Below are 19,075 nucleotides of genomic sequence, written 5' to 3'. Positions count from 1 at the left end.
TTCTCCCTACCTCTGCCTGCCTAATTTCTAGGCAATCTTCCAGGTTTATATAGGTTCTCCACATACTGTTGGTTAAATACACGAACTCTGGAAACAATCTGGAGTTTGAGCCTCCCCTTTGCCACTCACTAGCTGTGCGATCTTAACACAGTGGCTGGGAGATCCCAGTTGTGGCTAGCTGTGTGGCCTTGGCTAAGTTACCTAACCTCTCTGTGCCTCAGCCTTATCATCTCTAAAATAATATGAGTGCCTACGTGTCCTGCTTTACATGGATGGGGTGGGGATCCCATGGTGTAACAAAGGTCGGCTCCTGGCAAGTGGTGAGTATACAGAAAGCACTGGCTATCTAGAGGGGACACATCCATTCTCTGATAAATTTAAGTTGCCCCGACTCCCGGCAGCAGTGCCTCTTACAGTGGCATCTCCTACTGGAGAGGTTCGGCTCACATCCTCTCCCTTTGCTCTGAGCTTTCCTGGCAGAGTTGCCTGGGCCCTGATCCGCTCCCCGGTTGCTGACTTCCCTTAGTGCATCTCCACACTTTGATCCTGAATTCTCAGGGGTCAGGATCTCTCTTCTGATCTTCCTGCAAAGTGATTTATCTGATAACAATTCTAAGTGCTCCAGCCTGACACAGAGCCCCTCATGCTCCTGGCCACCCTCCTCTCTGTGCCATTCACCCCAAGACCTGACCGCACTGACTTCCTCCCTGTTCCCCTACGTTGCCCACCCTGCATACAGCAGGTCTCTGCACGGGGTGGCCCCTAGTGCCCCAAATGCCAGCTCTGGCCTCTTCTCTGCCAGGAAAACTCCTCTACTCCTATTCATTATAGGCCACATCCATTCCTCATGAAGCCTTGTCCCAACTCCAGGGCTCTGCCCTCTTTGCTCAGGGTCCTGGCTCAAGTGTTTGCAACCTTATCCAAGGTCCCCGGCTTGGGTCAATCTGATTGAGCTGCATGGAGCAAGGAGCTCACCGGCCACTCCCATGCCTTACTGTATCTGTGTGCTCAGCCCCAGCACTCCTGGGAGCTCCTGTGTGCTCCCTCCCTCCCTCCTGGACTGTACCATTGTCTGGGCCATCATCTGCCATCCCTCCCATCCCCATCTTTGTCAACTCAAAGATAGAAAAAAAAAAATCACCGATTTGCTTACAGATCCTACACCCCCATTTTAAGAGGGCAAATAATCCTCTTAGTTGTGACACAGACCAGGGACACTCTCTGTTGCCATGGTGATTCTTTGGTATGGCCCTCTTGCAGATTCAAAATGCCTGGACTTTTCTGAGTCTGGCTTCCCACCAAACAAGGACCCTGACCAGACAGCCTAGATGGCCTCCCTCCAGAAAGGAAAAAGTGCATCTCTGCGCTGGCTGTTAAAGGGGAGGCTGATCTCCCGGGGTCAGGTCCCTGTCAGGGCAGGAGAGCAACATATATACTGACCCTGTATTTAGCTGCGCAACCTTCCAGTGAGGTAACACCCATGGTCAGCAAGCCCCAGGCTGATGGTCCAGGAGGCCTGCTTCTTTCAGAGGAAAATCACGCATCTTGCTACGCACGGCCTATTTCTCTGAATTTTCTCTGGAGTCAGCAAAGCTATATGGAGCCCAAGGTCCCTGTGGCTTTGCCTCTGTCACGTGTGCACACACGTTTCCTCTAACAAACGGCAGGTAAGCACGGTGTTGTGGAGTTTCTCTCCCAGGATAAGAACACATTCTGCTCCCCCTCCCCCACCTGTCCCCCATTCCCAGGAGACTCTCACACAGGTTCATTCCTTTAAAAGTTTATTTCTGGTGAATTAAAAAAAAATAATTTATGCGACCAGATCAATAAAGACATTAGGACACAGGGCAGAGCTTAACTTTCCTGTTTGCTTCGAGATTTTGCAGCCAGGTAAGAAGGTGGCTGAGGGAAACCCAGCCTCATGCTCTGTGGAACCAGGAGGTGTCGACGCTGACAGGGTGACTGAGACGTGGTGGCTTATTGGAGGGCTGGGAGGAAGGCCAGATCCCAATCTCTTTTCCAGAAAAGAAATGTCTCTCCATCGTTTTTTTTTTTTTTTTTTTCTTTTTTTCAACAGAAGCTCTGTCACGTGCCTGTTCCTAATGACCATCAACAGCAAGCAGATGCTCAGGGAGATGGAACAGTAGTCTCAGGGACTTGGGGACCTTATGGGGGAAGATACCTTCCCCCTGAGGCCACCTTCTGAGGCCAACACCCAGAAGAGACCTTGGGGATTTGGTCCCGAATCCCTAGAACAGCTGATAAACTCTTCGAGTTTCTGAATGCTCGCTTCTTCACCTGAAGGGAACGTTTGCCCCCAACTTCTTGGTTCCCCTCGGAGTCTGAGAGGTGGCTACTCCCTTGACTGGCAGAGGGGACACCTTCTCTAGGGGTCCGAGAACTGAACATGCTCATAGTCTGTGCTGGGGCTTCAAGGCCAGAACCCCCAGAGGCCCTGCCACAGTCCAGAACCTCAGAGCTGGGGGAGATGGAGGGGTTCGCCACTGAGGAGGCGAATACCTGTCCCTTCAGCCTGGTTCCCTTTGACCCAGGGATGGCTTTGGTGGTGGGGTTCACTCTCCTGGGGCATGGTGAATTTTGGTATTTATACATGGATAAATGAGGAATGGGCTTTGGTTACAAGAAACTCACGGACTGATGAAACACCCAGAAAACACAAAGGGAACGCCTCTGAGAAGCCCGAAGAGTTTTCCGCAATAAAGCATTTGCTGTGGTTCAGGTGGCTCTTCTGGGTGGCCAGAGGGTCCAGGACACCTGACTGCACAGCTGCCCAGGCCTCGTGGTACTGCTCACCCTGCCACACCTGCTGGGACACCGGCAGAGTTTGAGCAAGGGTCCTTAACTGAATGCGGCTTCAAGCATCCTTACCCAGAGCCTTCTGAAACACAGCACCAAGCAAAATCCAAACTCCCACATCACTGAGCGGTTCTGAGGTCAGTTCTGGTTCCTTTTTTGACCTTCCGAGATAGAAATTTCTGAACACGAAGCTCAGCTGGAGGTTTTGAAGCCCAGTGTCAGTTCCCCTCCTGGGGCACTCACCTCCTGTCCCTTGATAGGAAGAGAAGCAATTCTATGCTCCAGGCTGGGACAATTTTTACCTTGAAACCATCCTCTTGTTAGATGCCCCTAAATGAAAGCTTGCACCCCATATGCAACTCCTATCTGCATTACCTCCTTCTGAAGAGCCAGATGCCTCCTTCATGCCATTTGGGGGTCACATGCCTATGAAATAACACAGTCTTTCAACCATTTGATGAAATGGGAAAAGAGCAAGGCAGCTGTGAGGCCATTCACATACACGTATGCAATGTGGACAAGGAAAAAACCCGCACCGCGCCTGGCGATACCAGGAACCAGTTTCTCCAAGCTCCTAGCAGCAGAACCCTTGAGACAGGTGCTTATGCATACAGGTCCTATAAAAATAAATTTCGATCCACGCCTGTTCTCTCAAGTTGTCAAGGACAGGCCTGTCTCCACTGGCCTGTCTCCAGAGGACTTTACGTGTCAAAAGCATAGAGATTTTCAACAACTCTGGGGTAGAGAGAACTCACTGCCCATCCCCGCCTGGCTCCTGGGATGCCAGGAAGTGACATGGGACATGGACAGGGGAGAAGCACATACAGAGTCTGGAAGGAAATATGGTGAGGGTGGGCCATGGAGGGGCTTCCCAGGTCCTGCTACACAAGGCCATTAACACACCTTGACTCTGAACCTTCCGGTTTGAGAATGGCCTCCAAAAGCACCCTGTGTCTGCCCGTGGAATGTCTCTTGGGGTGACCCCCACCCCTTGTCCATGGGTCCCTCAGCTTTCATTCTGAGGGGTGCAGGGCTGCAGCCCAGGGGAGGGATGAAGGGTTGTACTAGCTATATTCAGGGAAAGCCCAGAGTGTGCTAGATTCTCCGAGAGGCCAGGGCTCTGCTGCTCCCTCCTCTTCAGAGCTGGGGCCTCCATCTCCCCCAGTGCCCTATATCCTCTCTCCACTTGCTTGTTATTTGCACTGTATTTCCTCTAACTTCCTACTTGTCTGGAAAAGAAATTCTCTGTGTAGCACTCGGAAGTCTCTCATATATATGGGACATGGTCACAAGTTTCATTAAAATTTACAACTATGACATGGGCTAGAGTCTACTAAAGCAGGCCCATGTTAGAGCACCCACTTTTACCCTGGGTGGAATCCAGAAGCCATACTGTGGAGGAGATGGGGCACCATGTTACTACAGGGCAGTGGAGAATGGCTGTCTTCAAAAAGCAAGTGCCTCCATCCCACTGTCTTCCCCTCAGGCGCCTCCACCCCCACTGTCTTCCTCTCAAGAATTCTCTCAAAAACACTTGCTACCTGGCATTAGGATCTATTACACAAGCTATCTGTCCTTCATGTACTGTCTTGATTAAAGGCTCAGATGAAAGGTAAATTCAAGGTCTTACAATGCCCTTTTAAGGAAAGGGCTCTGAAAGGAGAACAAAAAAGAGAGAAGGGGGTGGGGAGCAAAATCCTCAAGGGTGGCATCCAGAAGACAGACTCTGGAAATACCACATGCTTTTACTTGTAAGATGCACTGGTCAGCACAACTGTCTTGTTAAAGGTTCACATGGATTGTAGGATGCATCCAGAGTTTAAGCACACTGAGACACAGAAAAAAGGTCCACTTTGGGTTGTAGGACAGGCGACGGATTTTGAAAGAGATGCCTTGCAATCCTGAAATCTAACCATTTTGGGAAAGCAGAGAAGCCAATGGAGGACCGGGAAGGGGGAGTCAGCACAGAATGGCTTTATTCTAGCTGAATCCCCACCTCGAATGCTTTGGAGGACTGTCACCTGGAGGCGGTGGGTTTGTGTGGGCAGACTTGTACGAACGGAAACAGCTCTGCAGAGGAAGGAGCCCACACGTTTTATTACAGCCCCCGCTCACCAAGCCCTGGCAATCCCCTGTACTCCTGACCTTTGGATTACGGAGGAAAAAAAAAAATCATCGTTCGATTTTCTGGGCCACAGAATACAAGACGGGTCTAGATTGTACAAGGAGCTTACACACTGAGGCAAGAAAGCGTGCAAATGGGAGCAGGAATTCTCCACCCTCTGGGGGAGCCAGTGCTTGAGACACAGAAGGACCTGAGTTGCCCTCCTGGAGTCCACACTGGTTTACATTTCTGGCTTTTATTTACCGTGTCCAGCTCCAACTTCCATCTTCTCCTGATAGAGAGAATAACATCTAGGACATCAGTGATTTTCCCCCAAGCCATTCTTTTTTTTCCTCTTAAGATTTCACAGAAGGCCCAGGAGTGGGGCCTAGAGAAGGACTGACAAAAAGCAAGTGTCTGAGAACGACATAATACTGACTTCTCTTTTTTGGTAACAGTTCACGAAATGTGTGTCCCTCTCTCCTGAGATACGGTGAGACATGAGGGGAGGTGGCGAAGGAGCTGTGGGTGGGACACTGTACCGTGTGACATCACGATCATGCAGCCGGTGCCCTACAGGACAGAGACGTGAGAATGAGCACGTGGCTCTGGGTTGGCCCCAGGGGGAGGCAGGCAGTTTCCAGGTAAGTGCCCAGCCTCTCAGGAACACTGTCTGTCCAGTTCTTGCAGGGCTCTCCCCTGGGGCATGCCATCTTGGTTCTGGCCTTATCCTTCATCCTCCCTCAGCTCAGTGGGTAGGAATTTATACTGTTGTTGGCGGATCTGGGCCAGTTTTTTCCTTGCTTCTTCCAGTTCACGTTCTTTTTTCAACATTTCCTCCTGAGCGGCAATGATCTAGAAGGAAAGCAACAAGCTGGATGGATCTAAAGCCTTCCAGGAAGTCACCCTCCCCAACTCCACTGCCTGTCCCATGAGCTCTCACAGCCTCCGCTTTAGGATGACACAGCAAGACAGCGGGAGTAAGTAAGTATCTTAGCTCTGGAGACCAGCTTCTGGGCCATATTCTGGGTTTTGAGACCAATGACCCACGAAAATAAGCTGACTCCTGGCCACTGATTTAATAGCACACATCTACTGCACCCCTACTATGTACCAGGTGCCGGTGTAAAGCACTTTATGTGGAATATTCTATCGTCTTCCCGGCAACACGGTGAAGTCGTCCCTATCAAGGGTCCCATTTTTCCAATGAGGAAACTGAAGCTGAGAGACGTGGGTCCACATCCCTGAACACCCAGTTGGTGGAGCAGGACCTGGCCAAGTGTTCCTGAAGCTAAAGCTGGAGTCCTTAACCATGTGACAGTGTTCATATATTTGTTTCATGCTTCTAAGATTTGATCTTAGGAATATTGGTTAATAGATATCAGGTGAAGAAAGCTAAGTTTGTGTTCAAGAAAGCGGATAGATTTCCTTCTTGTGGGCCCTTTGGGAGCCCTTCCTAGGCTCATGATCACTGTGATAGTCTAAGCTGGAGGTGAAGAGGGCAGGATTTCCCACACTTATTTGATCAGCGACCCTTCTTTGTGGAACTCCTCAAGGAACTAGTGTATCAAGGAAGAGATTCTGAAAGAAATGCATCCAGTATATTTCGAAACCTAGGGAATGGTTCAAGAGGGCTAAGGAAGGCATGGGGGTGAGTAACTTCCTGGTATGATAAGAAAACCAATCTTGGGCACCTGGGTGGCTCAGCTGGTTAACCATTCGCCTTCATCTTGGGTCATGATCTCAGGGTCCTGGAATCAAGTTCTGCATCAGGTTCCCTGCTCGGCGTGGAGACTGCTTCTCCCTCTGCCCTTCCCCCAAACTGGTGCTCACTCTCACTCTCTCACAAAAATAAATAAATAAAAATCTTAAAAAGGGGCGCCTGGATGGCTCAGTCAGTTAGGCATCTGCCTTTGGCTCAGGTCATGATCCCAGCATCCTGGAATCGAGTCCCGCATCGGGCTCCCTATTCAGCAGGAGCCTGCTTCCGCCTCTCTCTCTGCCTGCCACTCCCTCTACTTGTGCTCTCTCTCTGTTAAATAAATAAATAAATAAAATCTTAAAAAATAAATCTTAAAAAAAGGAAACCGTTCTTTTTTTTAGCACATACCCTCCCCAATGTCCATCACTCAGCCACGCCATCTCTCCCGCCCCCCCTTCCCCTCCAGCAAACAAAGAAAACCATTCTTGTATAATGGATTTATATTAACACATACCCCAAACTACAGGCTTAATTTCCTTAATGTTCCTTACTACTATGCTCAAGAATGTAATCCTTATAGGCCAGAGGCCCGTTTATCCTTATATAAGTTCTGTTATGGGGTTACCATTCATTCTCTCTGTAGAGCCAACTACCTGGAGTGGGGTAGTACCTCCAAATCCCTCCTTTTATTTAAATGATAATACTATTGTCTTCCAACTTCTCTTCTTCCCCTTTTCTATAACAGAATCCCTGATCTGGGCTGGGCACAGGGCTCCTCAAGAAAGAATACTACATTTCCCAGTATCTTTTGCAGCTGCGTTGGTTGGGCATGTGACTAAGGCCTGACCAATGGCATGTGAGAGGAAGCAAGGGTGGTTACTGACCCATGTTGGGCCAACTGGCCAAGGCAACATCTCAGGGATGGTGGGGTAATAAGGCAGATGGAGCCTGGGCCTCAGATACAAAGGAATCAGCACACCATTGATAGACTGCTTACACCCAGACTGTTTCACAAAGGAGAAATATCTCCATCCTGTTTAAGCTATTGGTGTTTTGTATCTCTGTTAGAATACCATGCCCATCTCTGGAGTAAACACGTCTGGATTTAATCACAAACCTGAGCAATGCCCCCTACAAACTTTGTTTTCACTACAACATCATCATCATCAGCTTTGCCAAATGCTGCCTTCTGGGCTGCACGAACAAGATTATCTGAGGCTCTTTTCACAGCATTTCCTGCTGCCTGGAGAGGGAGGAAAAAAACATATATTATATCATTAGAAACAGCCAATTTGGATTTAGCAAGAACAGACATGAAAGTATAGTTCATGGAACTCTGAATCAATTTATCTTCCTATCATCCAATGATAATACAGAATTTCTCTGTTGTTAGGATCCATATGTCTGTCTAGCCGTCCACCGATTTCACCAACACTGGCACCTACCTAACCATGGAGCAGGTCATTCACAGAGAAATGAGATCCAGTTCCTGTCTCCCAAGGAACACAGATTTCTGAGGGGGGATTTTACTTATGAAAACAGATGACTGTACCAGTGTGAAATGTGTGTTAACAGAAGCATGCCCAGGGCTCATCTCCTTGGTCTAGAACACTACCTCCCTCTGCCCCAACCAATTAAGACAAACGCAAAGTCTTGCCTCACATAGATAGAACTTTCTCTGTCTGCTGTGGTCTTACCCACAGCTCCCCACAGCGCTCCCAGAGTGCTCTGTGCATGCTTCTGTGTGGCCTCTCCCACACCTGTACCCCTCTCCCTCTTGGACAGTGAGTAACTCAGGGACAGAGGCCATGTCTTTTGTCTTTGCCTCCCTAGCGGCTGGCACAATGGGTGCCCAGGGCTGGCACCCACTGAATGCTTCTTGAGGGAATGAAGGCTAGGAAAGCACAGCCTCACCCTGCATGGGGGTGCTGGGAGCTCCACAGTAACTAGGGCCCCCAAAGACAGGTATGTTTTTAGAGGCACAGCGGGGCTCCAGGCCATTGTTAGAGACGGGTAAAGAAAAGCTTTCCAATGTGAAGTCTAGATCTTTCATAAGAGCTACAGCCCACAATGGCTTATTCTTAATGAGCATGAAGCATGGCTCTGGGGACTTGTCCTCTGCCCCCTGAGGTTTGAAATTTTCTTTTAATGGTGGTCCAGGCTTCATTAAGCCTCCCATAATCCTTGCCCAGTCCCCCTCAGAGTCAAGGACTTGTGCACGGGGATGAGCCATCAGAAAGTTGAGTGGTGGGTGATTTAAAGTGACCCATGGAGACCACGAGGGCTTGCACTAGAAGGGAAGGGAATGCCAATTAATATATGACAAGTTCATTCTCAAAATAGCTTTATGAGGTCAGAGGTCACCGTTGTAGTTACCTGATACAGCAAATGGATTGAGTTATTTCTCCGAGACCCTGCAGCTAGTATGTTACAGAGCGGGGATTCGGACACAGATCAGGGTGGTCCCGGAGAATCTCTGGGTCACAGCAAGGGGCTCAGAGGGGACACTGCAGCACCCAGTTACAGCGGTAACGATGACAAGGAGAGCTACCGTGCTTTGCCCGTGTAAGTCCTCGAGACTCACATAAGTATGTTCACATCTCTTGACCTTCATAAGAGCCAGTGTGGGCATCTCTATCCATATTCCACGGCTGAGGCGGATAAAGGCCCAGAGAGATGAGTGATCTGTGTTAAGATCATGAACTTAATACATGGCAGAGGCAGGACCTGAACCCAGGTCTCCCTTAACTCAGGATGTTTTCCCCAGAAGTGTTCCTCAAGTCCCCAAGCCACACATTGACCGACATGTAACTACCCATTTCCCCCCGGGGTTTATCCCAGGAGTTGAATTATGGTAAGGGAGGTGGGTGAGGGAGACTCAGGAGGACCGAGCATCAGAAACACACTTCGGGACTTTCAAAATGAAATGAGAGTCCCCAATGTCAGTGAAATTGTCCAAACATTTCTGCCATTTATGATTTTATTCATGACATATAAAAATTTTTTTCATCCATAGAGATAGTCTGCATTCTAACACTTCTAATATCTAGGAAATCTAGAAAATTGGAAACAAAATGTCCACAGTATAAGGAAATTGTGGCAAAGTCAGGTGATGTAGTATCATGCAATCATCAAAAATGAGACTCATGGAGCATGGACCAGTTAGCTTTACATATAGAAATTATGAAGCCTTTTCTTCAAATAAAAAGCTATGTATGATAAAACGTTACGTGAAAAAAAAGCAGAATGTCTCTTGCTGTGATGACAAGCAGACAGTTATTTTGTATAGACATAGAAACAGGAAGAAAAAAAATGGTAACATTTGACATGTGAAGAGGTTGAGCCTCTGTGATTTTTTTTTTCATCCAAACATTTCCTTCTCTGTGTTTAAAACACTTCTGTAATTAAAACAATCAGGAAAGGGGCGCCTGGGTGGCTCAGTGGGTTAAGCCTCTGCCTTCGGCTCAGGTCATGATCCCAGGGTCCTGGGATCAAGCCCCGCTTCGGGCTCTCTGCTCAGCGGGGAGCCTGCTTCTCCCTCTCTCTCTCTGCCGCCTCTCTGCCTACTTATGATCTCTGTCAAATAAATAAATGGAATCTTAAAGAAAAAAAAATCAGGAAAACTCATATGCACTGGGAGGGATTCGATTATAACTTTCATCATGAGCACATTCTCTGGGCTCTGGGAAACCTCAGCCACAGTCTTCTAGAAATTTCTCAGTCCTTTTCCTCCTTTCTTTCATAAACAGGGCATGAGGGCCCCTACTGAAATAGGTGCCGCCTCAGGTGTGAGAGATGTGCAGATAAAGACGCAGTACCTGCACCTAAGAAATTCATGGCCTTGTCAAAGGCTTCTAAAAATAAACGTGGTGGTCCCCAGTGACAGGAGCCATAAAAGCGGTCTGGCCAAGTACTCTGGCAGGAGAGAGGAGGGAACAACTGCTCAACACACAGCAGTCAGGGAGGGCTTCCCAGAAGAGGTGACTCTGGAGATGAGTCACAAAGAACAAGCAGGAGATCACCAGGTGGGGCTGGTGGCGAGGGCCAGGACATTCTGGGTGAGCGAGGGCCCCAAGGCATGAGACCAGAGGCACACATGGAGAATGTCAGTTTGCTGGGGCAGGTGTAGGATGCATGGCTGTACTGGGTAGAAAATGAGAAACGTGGGACAGAGTTGCTGATGGAAGGCCTGGTGGGTCATGCCAAGGAAGTGAGACTGTCCCCTTTGGAGACACTTACCCGCTCCAACAGGAGTATTTTCCCACCAGCATCAGTGACCATTACCTGTAGCCGCCTCATGGCCTCTGAGTCCTGGTCGGCCTTCACCTTGCAGGCCACAAGCAGCTGAGCCGTAGAAGCAGCGACCTGCTTGGCAGATGAGATGAGCTTCTCCTCACTGGCATGCCCCTGAACGGAGGCATTGGCCGCCTCACAGAGACTGCTGGTTGCAGCTGCCACCATCCGGGCCTGGGGACAGTCAGTAGAGAAGTGACCCAAGGCCCAAACCTCCCTCCGGGGATCCAAAAAGCAAACGGGAAGGAAGGAAAAGGTAACTCACGGCAGAAATCAGCCCCTGGGACCACTGTCCATCATCGGCAGCATTGGCAGGGATGGAGCCCACCTAGAGAGTGGAGGGTAGAAATCTGTAATGAGCGCTGGGAGGTGCAGAGGGACCTGCAGCCTCTCAGACTCTACCTCACTCTGGAACTAGAGAGGAAAACATCTCATCAGACACACAGCACCAACAGCATGAGAATGGGACACCATTTCTGTCCCTCCAAGTCTGTTCCTGCACATCCTGGCAGGGGTCCCTCTGGGCCCCGGGGTCTTCTTCAGAAACACTCAGAATGGCCACCATTTTGTTGCTAGGTAGAGCGTTTCTGGGCCAGCTGCTCAGGAATGAGGGATCAGGGCTGTCCTCCTACGCTTCTTTCCTCTGCTGACCTTTCTCCATTTCAAACATAGGAGCCATGGAGGCCTCTTCTTTCAAGGGCCAAGAGAAACTTACATCTCTCCTGATCGCTGACCCTAAAGCCACGCTGTGACTTTCTGGCAGGTGATGGGGGCGGGGGGTGGGGTGGGGGAAGTAGCTGGTGCCTTTCCTTCAGTGCAGTTGATGGCAGACCCTTGCCTTAAGGAAATACAGACTATTTTGTCAGGGGTCAGGAGAGAAGTAGGAAGCTGGACGTTAAGATGATCTCCGTTTCTATTTAGAAATTACATCAACAAGTGGAACATTTTCTGTCCAGATGCAGAGGGAAGAGCTTTGGGAGGGAAAACCTTTACAGGGTGGGAGGTGCCTGGAGAGGTCAGAGGGAGTACCTCAGTTTGAATATGGAATTAGGGATCTGTCAATTATTAGGCGCCATACCAAGGCTCCGTGAACATCAGGTAAAACCCCAAGGTCCTGTCTATAAGCCTATAGTTCACCCTAGTCCTGTGGAACCACCTTTACCAAATTCTAAATGCCTGAATATATTCAACAAATGTATAAGCAAGTTAGGTTCTCTTAGAACCTAGCAATTTGGCTCACAGTTGGCCCTTTATCAAGGTACTGGAATTTTTAGGTAGGATATTCTTCTCAATGATCCATTTTTAGTCTTTACATACTGATTGGTCAATAAGTACTTAGGTGAGGTCAGCCCTCTGCTGCATCTACAGGACATAAGGGAGAAGCATGAAGGGGCAGACTGCATGCCAGTGGAGAGACAAACATAGATATGTTATATATATAATAACAAACATACACACATTATATATATTATATATATAATAGCAAACAATACAGCACACAATGGCTTAGAAAGAGGAGCCGTGGTATGCGGGTTGGACTGGGACAAACTTTAGCTCACAGGAGACTTCGTGGAGGAAGATGGATGGCCACTGGTTGGACATAACTTCCTGTCCGTATTACAAGTTGTGAGGTCAAGGCACAATCGTATTTGTCTACTTGTACATGGACGGCAAAAGCCTTTTAATATCAAACAGAAGTATTTGACAATTACGGTGACCAGACTCCCCAAACCCATAGCCTGACAGGATTTCTGTATTGCCTCGGGATCTGAGAGGCTCTCCACAAGATGCAGTTTGGATGGAGACAAATCCCACGGTGTATGGAAACAACACGTGGAATATTTTAAACTGGGAGACCCTCCCACATCCAGCATTAGTCTAATATACTATTAATCCTCGGGTCACCGAAAGAGAACTATGCTTTCATGCTAATGCAGATGGAATGGATGACTGGGGGTCAGGCCCATCAAAGAAACCTCAGGTTTTAAAACCAGATTGGCCTTTTGAACAGCGGGCTCAGGAAAATGCTAAGGGCAGAGCTGGACAGCATTTTGCCAGAGGCCCGAAGTACGGACTGAGTCGTTGGAGATGGAAAACTGTATTATGCCGCCCCCGACTCTGGTGCTCCCAGAGCCATCCTCTAGGAAAATATGATAGTTTACATCTTTAAATAGCTTCATATACAGTGGGACTATAAATGTCTTGTTCAGAGCCTGATCGCTGCCTGGAACAGGATGCTTTCTTTAACAAGAAGCAGATGATTGGCCCAGAAGCCAAACCCTTCATTCTGGATGTCAGGTTTAAGCAAACAGAGTTTTCAGTGGGGCAGACATGGGCAGCTCAGGGAGGGCAGGCTCAGCAATGGTTGCCCGGGGGGCCAGGCCACAGGCCTTCCCACCTTCTCTTTGGTCTTCAGAGACTCACACTGTCCGAATGTCCCAGCAGCTGGCTAGCGCGGTTCACCTACCTTTCCTTGGGCCACCAGCTCCCTCTGGGCTGCCGAGGCCGACTTGACTAGGGCACTTGTGGCGGCAGCAATGGACTTAGCAGCTTCCAAAATCTGTTCTTCAAAATCCAGGGTCTCGTCTGCTTGCTAGAACAGAAGAAAATGACATCACATGCCATTCGCATCCACGAAGGGTGCTTTTTGCCAAACTACTTACTGCTTGGTCACCTGGCTCTTCATCTGTTTATGACTTTTTTGTCTACACCCAGGTAGAAAGGCCAGAGCTGGCAAAACGCCTCTCCTTCTGCTGCCTCCCACTACCTCGATTCTAAAAGGTACAAGCTGCTAGCGGTGGCATTCCACACAAATTTCCAGTCAGGAAATTCCAAGACAGACTATTTTTTTAGAACGGAGTTTTTAAACAGACACAAATTCACCGTGAATAAAATATGCTCAAATGGTCCTGTTGGCATCAATAACGAAAATTTAAATAATCCCTCATCAAAGCCCAAGGAGTGGGTGGTGGTATACTCTTCCAGAGCCTAAAGCTCAAAAATTGGGTTGAAGAAAGGAAAGGTGGCTAGGAGTTGTGAAAAGCCTTATTTTTCTTGTATTTGTAAAAACAAACGTGACAAAGCATTTGCCATCTCTGTGGCTGAGCAGGGAGAGTTCTGTACCAACCACAGATCACCAGAGGCGGGAAGGACGCTGTGGCGACATGACGTGCAGGTAGAGTCCCCCGGAAGTCTAGAGCCTGGCTCCACCTGGGGAAGGACACTGACCACCCCATGCAGGTGCTGTCAGGCTGTGAGGGCTCTGCTCCAAGTTCACCAGCACTGTGCCCCGTGCTGGCAGAACAAGCCGGGAGGCTGGAGAGCAGCGCTGGTAAGCGTGGCAAGTGCAAGGACCTTGGTCACAGGCTGGCTGGGATGCAGCCTCACCATCTGGGGCGGTCAGACTAGACGCCCTCCAGGTCCCTTCAGCGCTCAAGTTGTATGAACCTAAGCAGGGTTAAGTTCCCCTTTGGTTATAGAAGGTTGAAGATGGGGCTATTATCTTTCAGGCATTGCGATGATGGTCAGCTAGAGCAATACTTTTCTTTATGTGCCAAAAAATAGATAAACTTTACCTTCTGAACCAATTTTAAGTGGACCATTCAGTGGCCACAATGTTGTACAACATTGTACATTCACAATGTTGTACAACAACAATGTTGTACGATTCACAATGTACATTAACAACGTACATTCACATTAAGTATATTCACAATGTTGTACAACAGCAGTATGTTTTTAACAGCAGCTACTGTGTGCCAAGTTCTTTGTTAGGCATGTCCATGTACGTTTCTTGTTTAATTCTCACCGAGCAAGAGGAAAACAAATATTCTACTGTAGAGTCGTTCTCGTATTCACAGTGAGAAAAGTGAGGCTCAGGGAGGTAGAGTGCTGTGACACGGTCATATGGCGGCATGAATTCAGACTCTAAACCAGATCTAAACCTCAGCCTCTCTGTTCTATAAGGGTATGTTTTTACTCGCCTGCTTGCCCGTGGGGCATCAGGGAGGACCAGCTTTGTAGCAGAGGCTCTCGGAGTTGGCCACTAATGGTCCCATGCGAAACATCAGGCAGGATGGATACATAGATACATTTTCCCCCCAGTTCCTATTCCTTACTGCCGCATCTTGAACTATGAGAGATGCCAAGCTCATTTTTGTTTTCACAACTCCAGTGTTATCAAAATAACATTTCAGGGCCCATCTAGGGACTCTGACAAATGATGCCAGCATTTTAGAAGTCTGTGGACAGAAGCCATATATTCTTTCTTATCTGACAAAGTCTTGCTCTAGGAGCATTCAGGACAGAAACGAATTCAGTTGCAGTGGATTCATTCTGGAGGAGGGAGCTTATAGGACTGGTGGAGTATAAAATGTGGTTACTGAAATAGAAAAACAACTCATTATAAGACACTATACATAGGCTATTATACATAGGCTCCAAGGAAAGATGCTATTATACATAGGCTCCAAGGAAACTGCATTAGGTGAACTTGAATTAAGAGCCTTTTTGGAAAGTTATTCTACAAAAAAAACTCAAGCGTGTAACAGATTAAGGTACCAGGGGAAACCAGGTAAGTTCTGAATCCAACGGGGGGCCTCTTCTACTGGGGCAGAGGAAATGGAAGCCCATGGTGGCTTCTTAATGTGTCCCAGATCCTTGTCTCTGGCGGGCTCCAAGGTGTGTGGAGTACCCCATCAGATTTCTGATCTCCCAAATTTTAGGATCCACAAAACTGGGACTTTCTTAAAATTAAGTGCTAACTCTAAGCATGGGGCAGATCTAATAGAATCAACTTGTTCCTACCAATTTGACAGGCCTCACCCACATCTTCCGTTGCCCTGAAGGCTTTTTTTCCCCCCTAGAACACATACTTGAAATAGATTCTCAGTTTGGAAATATTTTTGACACCCACAGATTCTTCTTGCAATGGCAACTGGTATAAATGTCCGCTGATGAATTTTTGTTTTCTGTTCCATCACATCTCTATGCTTGAAAAAGGACATGGCAGAAAGCCTCATCTCTGGGGGATATTTGCTCTGACTAAAAAGCACCAAGAAGGGCTGAATAAAGCTGAATGGGATGGCTCTAGGGGCGGAGGGCTAATGTTTAGACACCGTAGGCCAGGTTTAAAACTAAGACAAAACACCCACCCTCTCTCTCCTGCTGGAAATAAATGTCAACACCAGGTGTCTCCTTATGCCCTACACAACTTCTAGCCTATAAGATGGGATTCTCCCTGAGCCAAGGAGACTCGGAAATGTCGAGGTGTCCCTGTCAGGGGTGCCCCCCTGCTCGGTTCCCACCAGCACACGCCATGGCCTCTGGGAGGAGGACCGTAACAGCTAAAAAGGTGCTCCACTGCGTTGCAGAAGAGGAGAGAAATGGAATGGGCTGGCTTTCAAAGGACCTTCTTACAGAAAAGGATCATAATGAAACTGCAGGATTTGCCAACAGAAGAAGCCCCATTGCAGCTGGGAGATGGGGAACACTGAGGATGGTAACGTGGCGCTTCCACAAGGAGACCCAGAAGGATCCAGAGACCCAGGGCGCCACCAACTTAAGAAAACGCTCTTATTAAGTGGGCTAATGAACAGAGAGCCTTCCCTCACAATCACTCAAGGATCTGGTTCAAGACGCAGACTGTGTCTCAACAGGTCTGTGGCGGGGCCTGGGAATCTTCCTTTCTGATAAAGGTGGGCTGCTCCACGGGAAATGCTGGCCTGGGTGAAGGAAAACAGACCCCGGTTAACCCAAGCCTACCAGCCTGTCCTCTCTTCCAGGGCACGGGCTGTGTTTTACTCAACGGATGTGGTCTCTCCAGCACACAATCGGGCAGTGTAGACTACATGATAAATGTTTGCCGAATGAATGTATCCATTCAAAAGGAGTCTCCGGAGTTCTAGAGTTCAGCCAGGGGGCAATTTACATGCTTGCAGCAGGAGAAACGCAGCGAGTAAGCATCCACATCAGGAACTGTCCATTCTGAGTCCCTTGGGGAGGAAGGCACGCGCATCTAGGCGCTGGCTCCTGCGCTGTTTACGGCCAGGGGCTGTTGCTTGTATGCTCTGCCTGCACCCCACAACTGCATCCACAGCTGGCTGTGACACGTCCTCAGGCGTCCACAGAGGTAAACAGCATTCCCAGCATTGTACAAGGGGGCTCTCTTACTAAAGCAGCACCAGGAGAAAGAGTCCTAAGTGTACGAACTAAGACTCTGCTCTGCTTCACGAGCCTGTTAGCTACAGCCTCCAAGGGCTGAATCTGTCCTTTCCTCCCCTGTTCAGTGACCCTTCCTCTGCTCCCCTCCACTGGGAGAAGGCCACTGGCCCCTTTACCACCCGCATTCGGAAGCTGTCGTTGATGGACTGCCCACTAAGCTCCAGCAGAAGATGGACTTAGCCTCACCTTGGCTTTCTGGTAGCTGCGAGAAAGGCCCAGGCACTCTTTTGCTGGTATTTTTCCTCTTTGGTGCTCTCCTGCAGAGCGCCTCTTTTTAAAAAAGTTAGAGGTCTGCTAAGGTTCCTCTGGGGAAAGGTCACATTTGGGGCTGGTTCCCTTGTTGGTGGCTTCCTGTGCTCTGGAGAGCCTCTGAGGACCCCATCTTGCTCTGATCTGTCTAATGTCTCAGGAGCTTGAGTTCCACTGGGGTAGGAGTGGCAGGGGGACAGATGGAAGGGAGAGGGAAGGTCGTTCCTCATTTATATTTTGCCTTTTGGCCTTTTAGGGATTCTGAGGGCATAATCTTTGCAGTAATTCATTCACTTCCTGAACCTGCCTTCCTTTCTACCTCTCTGATGGGGGTGCTATAGGTAAATTATAAATATACAGAGAGCAATACTGACCCACAGTAAATGCTCAGTAACTCCTCGCAATTAATTTCATTATAACTTCCCTCACTACATATATTCCTTGTGGTTTTATTTTTTTTTTTATTTTTTACATGTTATGTTAGTCACCATACAGTATATCATTAGTTTTCGATGTAGTGTTCTGTGGTTCCTTACTGGCTTGTAACACCCAGTGCTCATTACAACTCTTGCGGTTTTAAAAACAGTTTTTTAGACTTCGGGCTAAGCCAGTTTTTCTCTCTCGGGATCATTTTTGACTCATAATTTGGAGAAAGGTTCTAACTGCCATTTCTGATGATAGCCTAAAATTATCATAAATAAAAGCCATAATCCAAATTTGAACGGAATATCAAGTAATACACGCTACAGACCGGAGCTGCTTCCAGCTTCTCCCCCAACACCGAGACAGGAGGTGGGCCCTCTGGGCTCTAAGTCAGTGACCTGCATGTTCTGACCACGTGACCTTGAGCCGTGGCTGCCTTTCTCCAGGGATCCATCAGGTTTCTGTTAATAGCTTAAGGAGGAACCTCAACTCACCCAGTCCTTTAGTTCAGATGTGTTACAATTCCAAATGAAACCTTTCTTCATTAAGAAGGTGCTGGCTAAAATAACCAGGCACTACTTTTTCTCTGCCTTCTTCTCCCGGTCTCTCATTGCCAACCTCCTCTCTAACAGATTCTGGGGCATATACCGCAGAGAAGAAGAATGCTTCTGTCTGTGGTCCTTTCACTTGGTCTTTTGTTTGTGAATTACATCCCTGTAGCTCCTCCCCACAATGATCTTGGAGGTGAGGGAGGTGATGGTACCCAGAGGACAAGGCTCAAAGGTCACTGCCCTGAGGTCGGCCTTCCTCCCTGAAAACCTCCTTTAAGGGACTGCCTTGCTAAGAGCCGATAAACACAACAGTCACTTTTCTCACAACAGGTGGGTGCATCACAACCCATGGTGCCATTTTTCCAGGTAGGAGCTGTGCTTTGCTCTGTGTTTCTTAAAGTCTGCAGAATGCTTGCTACTCAAAACCAGGTCGTATCCCATCTGAAACTTAAAAAAACCCTTTGGACATATTCTTTAAAAGTGTAGACATTTTGCATATAATTTAAATGTCCTTGAGGGAAACAAGAAGGCCAACACCAAGAACTCCCACCACACCAGGGAAGCATTTTCTGGCCAGTTGGAAGTGTGAGTGGAATAGGCAGCCACATTTCTCCTTTTTTATTTGTAGTGAGTCTGGCTGCTCCTGGTCTGCTTCTGGAATTGAGGGGAGAGGTACCTTGGTGGGGGAGACCTCAGTCTGCACCCAAAGACTCA

The 19,075-nt window shown here is 48.3% G+C and overlaps 1 protein-coding gene across 5 annotated transcripts in view; it reads right to left on the bottom strand.

The window, feature by feature from the left end:
- Nucleotides 1-1,768: 1,768 nt before the first annotated feature.
- Nucleotides 1,769-19,075, bottom strand: part of TLN2 (talin 2) — a 424,752-nt gene continuing 407,445 nt past the window's right edge. For 3 of the 5 annotated variants that reach the window (XM_059180687.1, XM_059180688.1, XM_059180689.1), the window contains 5 exons: nt 13,384-13,509; nt 11,182-11,244; nt 10,863-11,090; nt 7,741-7,866; nt 1,769-5,776 (listed from right to left, as the gene is read on the bottom strand). In XM_059180687.1, the coding sequence (XP_059036670.1) occupies nt 5,648-5,776; nt 7,741-7,866; nt 10,863-11,090; nt 11,182-11,244; nt 13,384-13,509 (672 nt within the window). In that variant the 3' untranslated portion in view covers nt 1,769-5,647. Of the gene's footprint in view, nt 5,777-7,740; nt 7,867-10,862; nt 11,091-11,181; nt 11,245-13,383; nt 13,510-19,075 lie in introns of those variants that run through there. The other 2 variants (XM_059180690.1, XR_009355411.1) reach the window with 2 other exon arrangements.

This window comes from Mustela lutreola, chromosome 7 (genome assembly GCF_030435805.1).
Source record: "Mustela lutreola isolate mMusLut2 chromosome 7, mMusLut2.pri, whole genome shotgun sequence".
In the NCBI taxonomy this organism is placed as follows: domain Eukaryota; kingdom Metazoa; phylum Chordata; class Mammalia; order Carnivora; family Mustelidae; genus Mustela; species Mustela lutreola.
The sequence above is the reverse complement of the archived record's forward strand: the minus strand, read 5'-3'. Positions and strand labels throughout refer to the sequence as shown.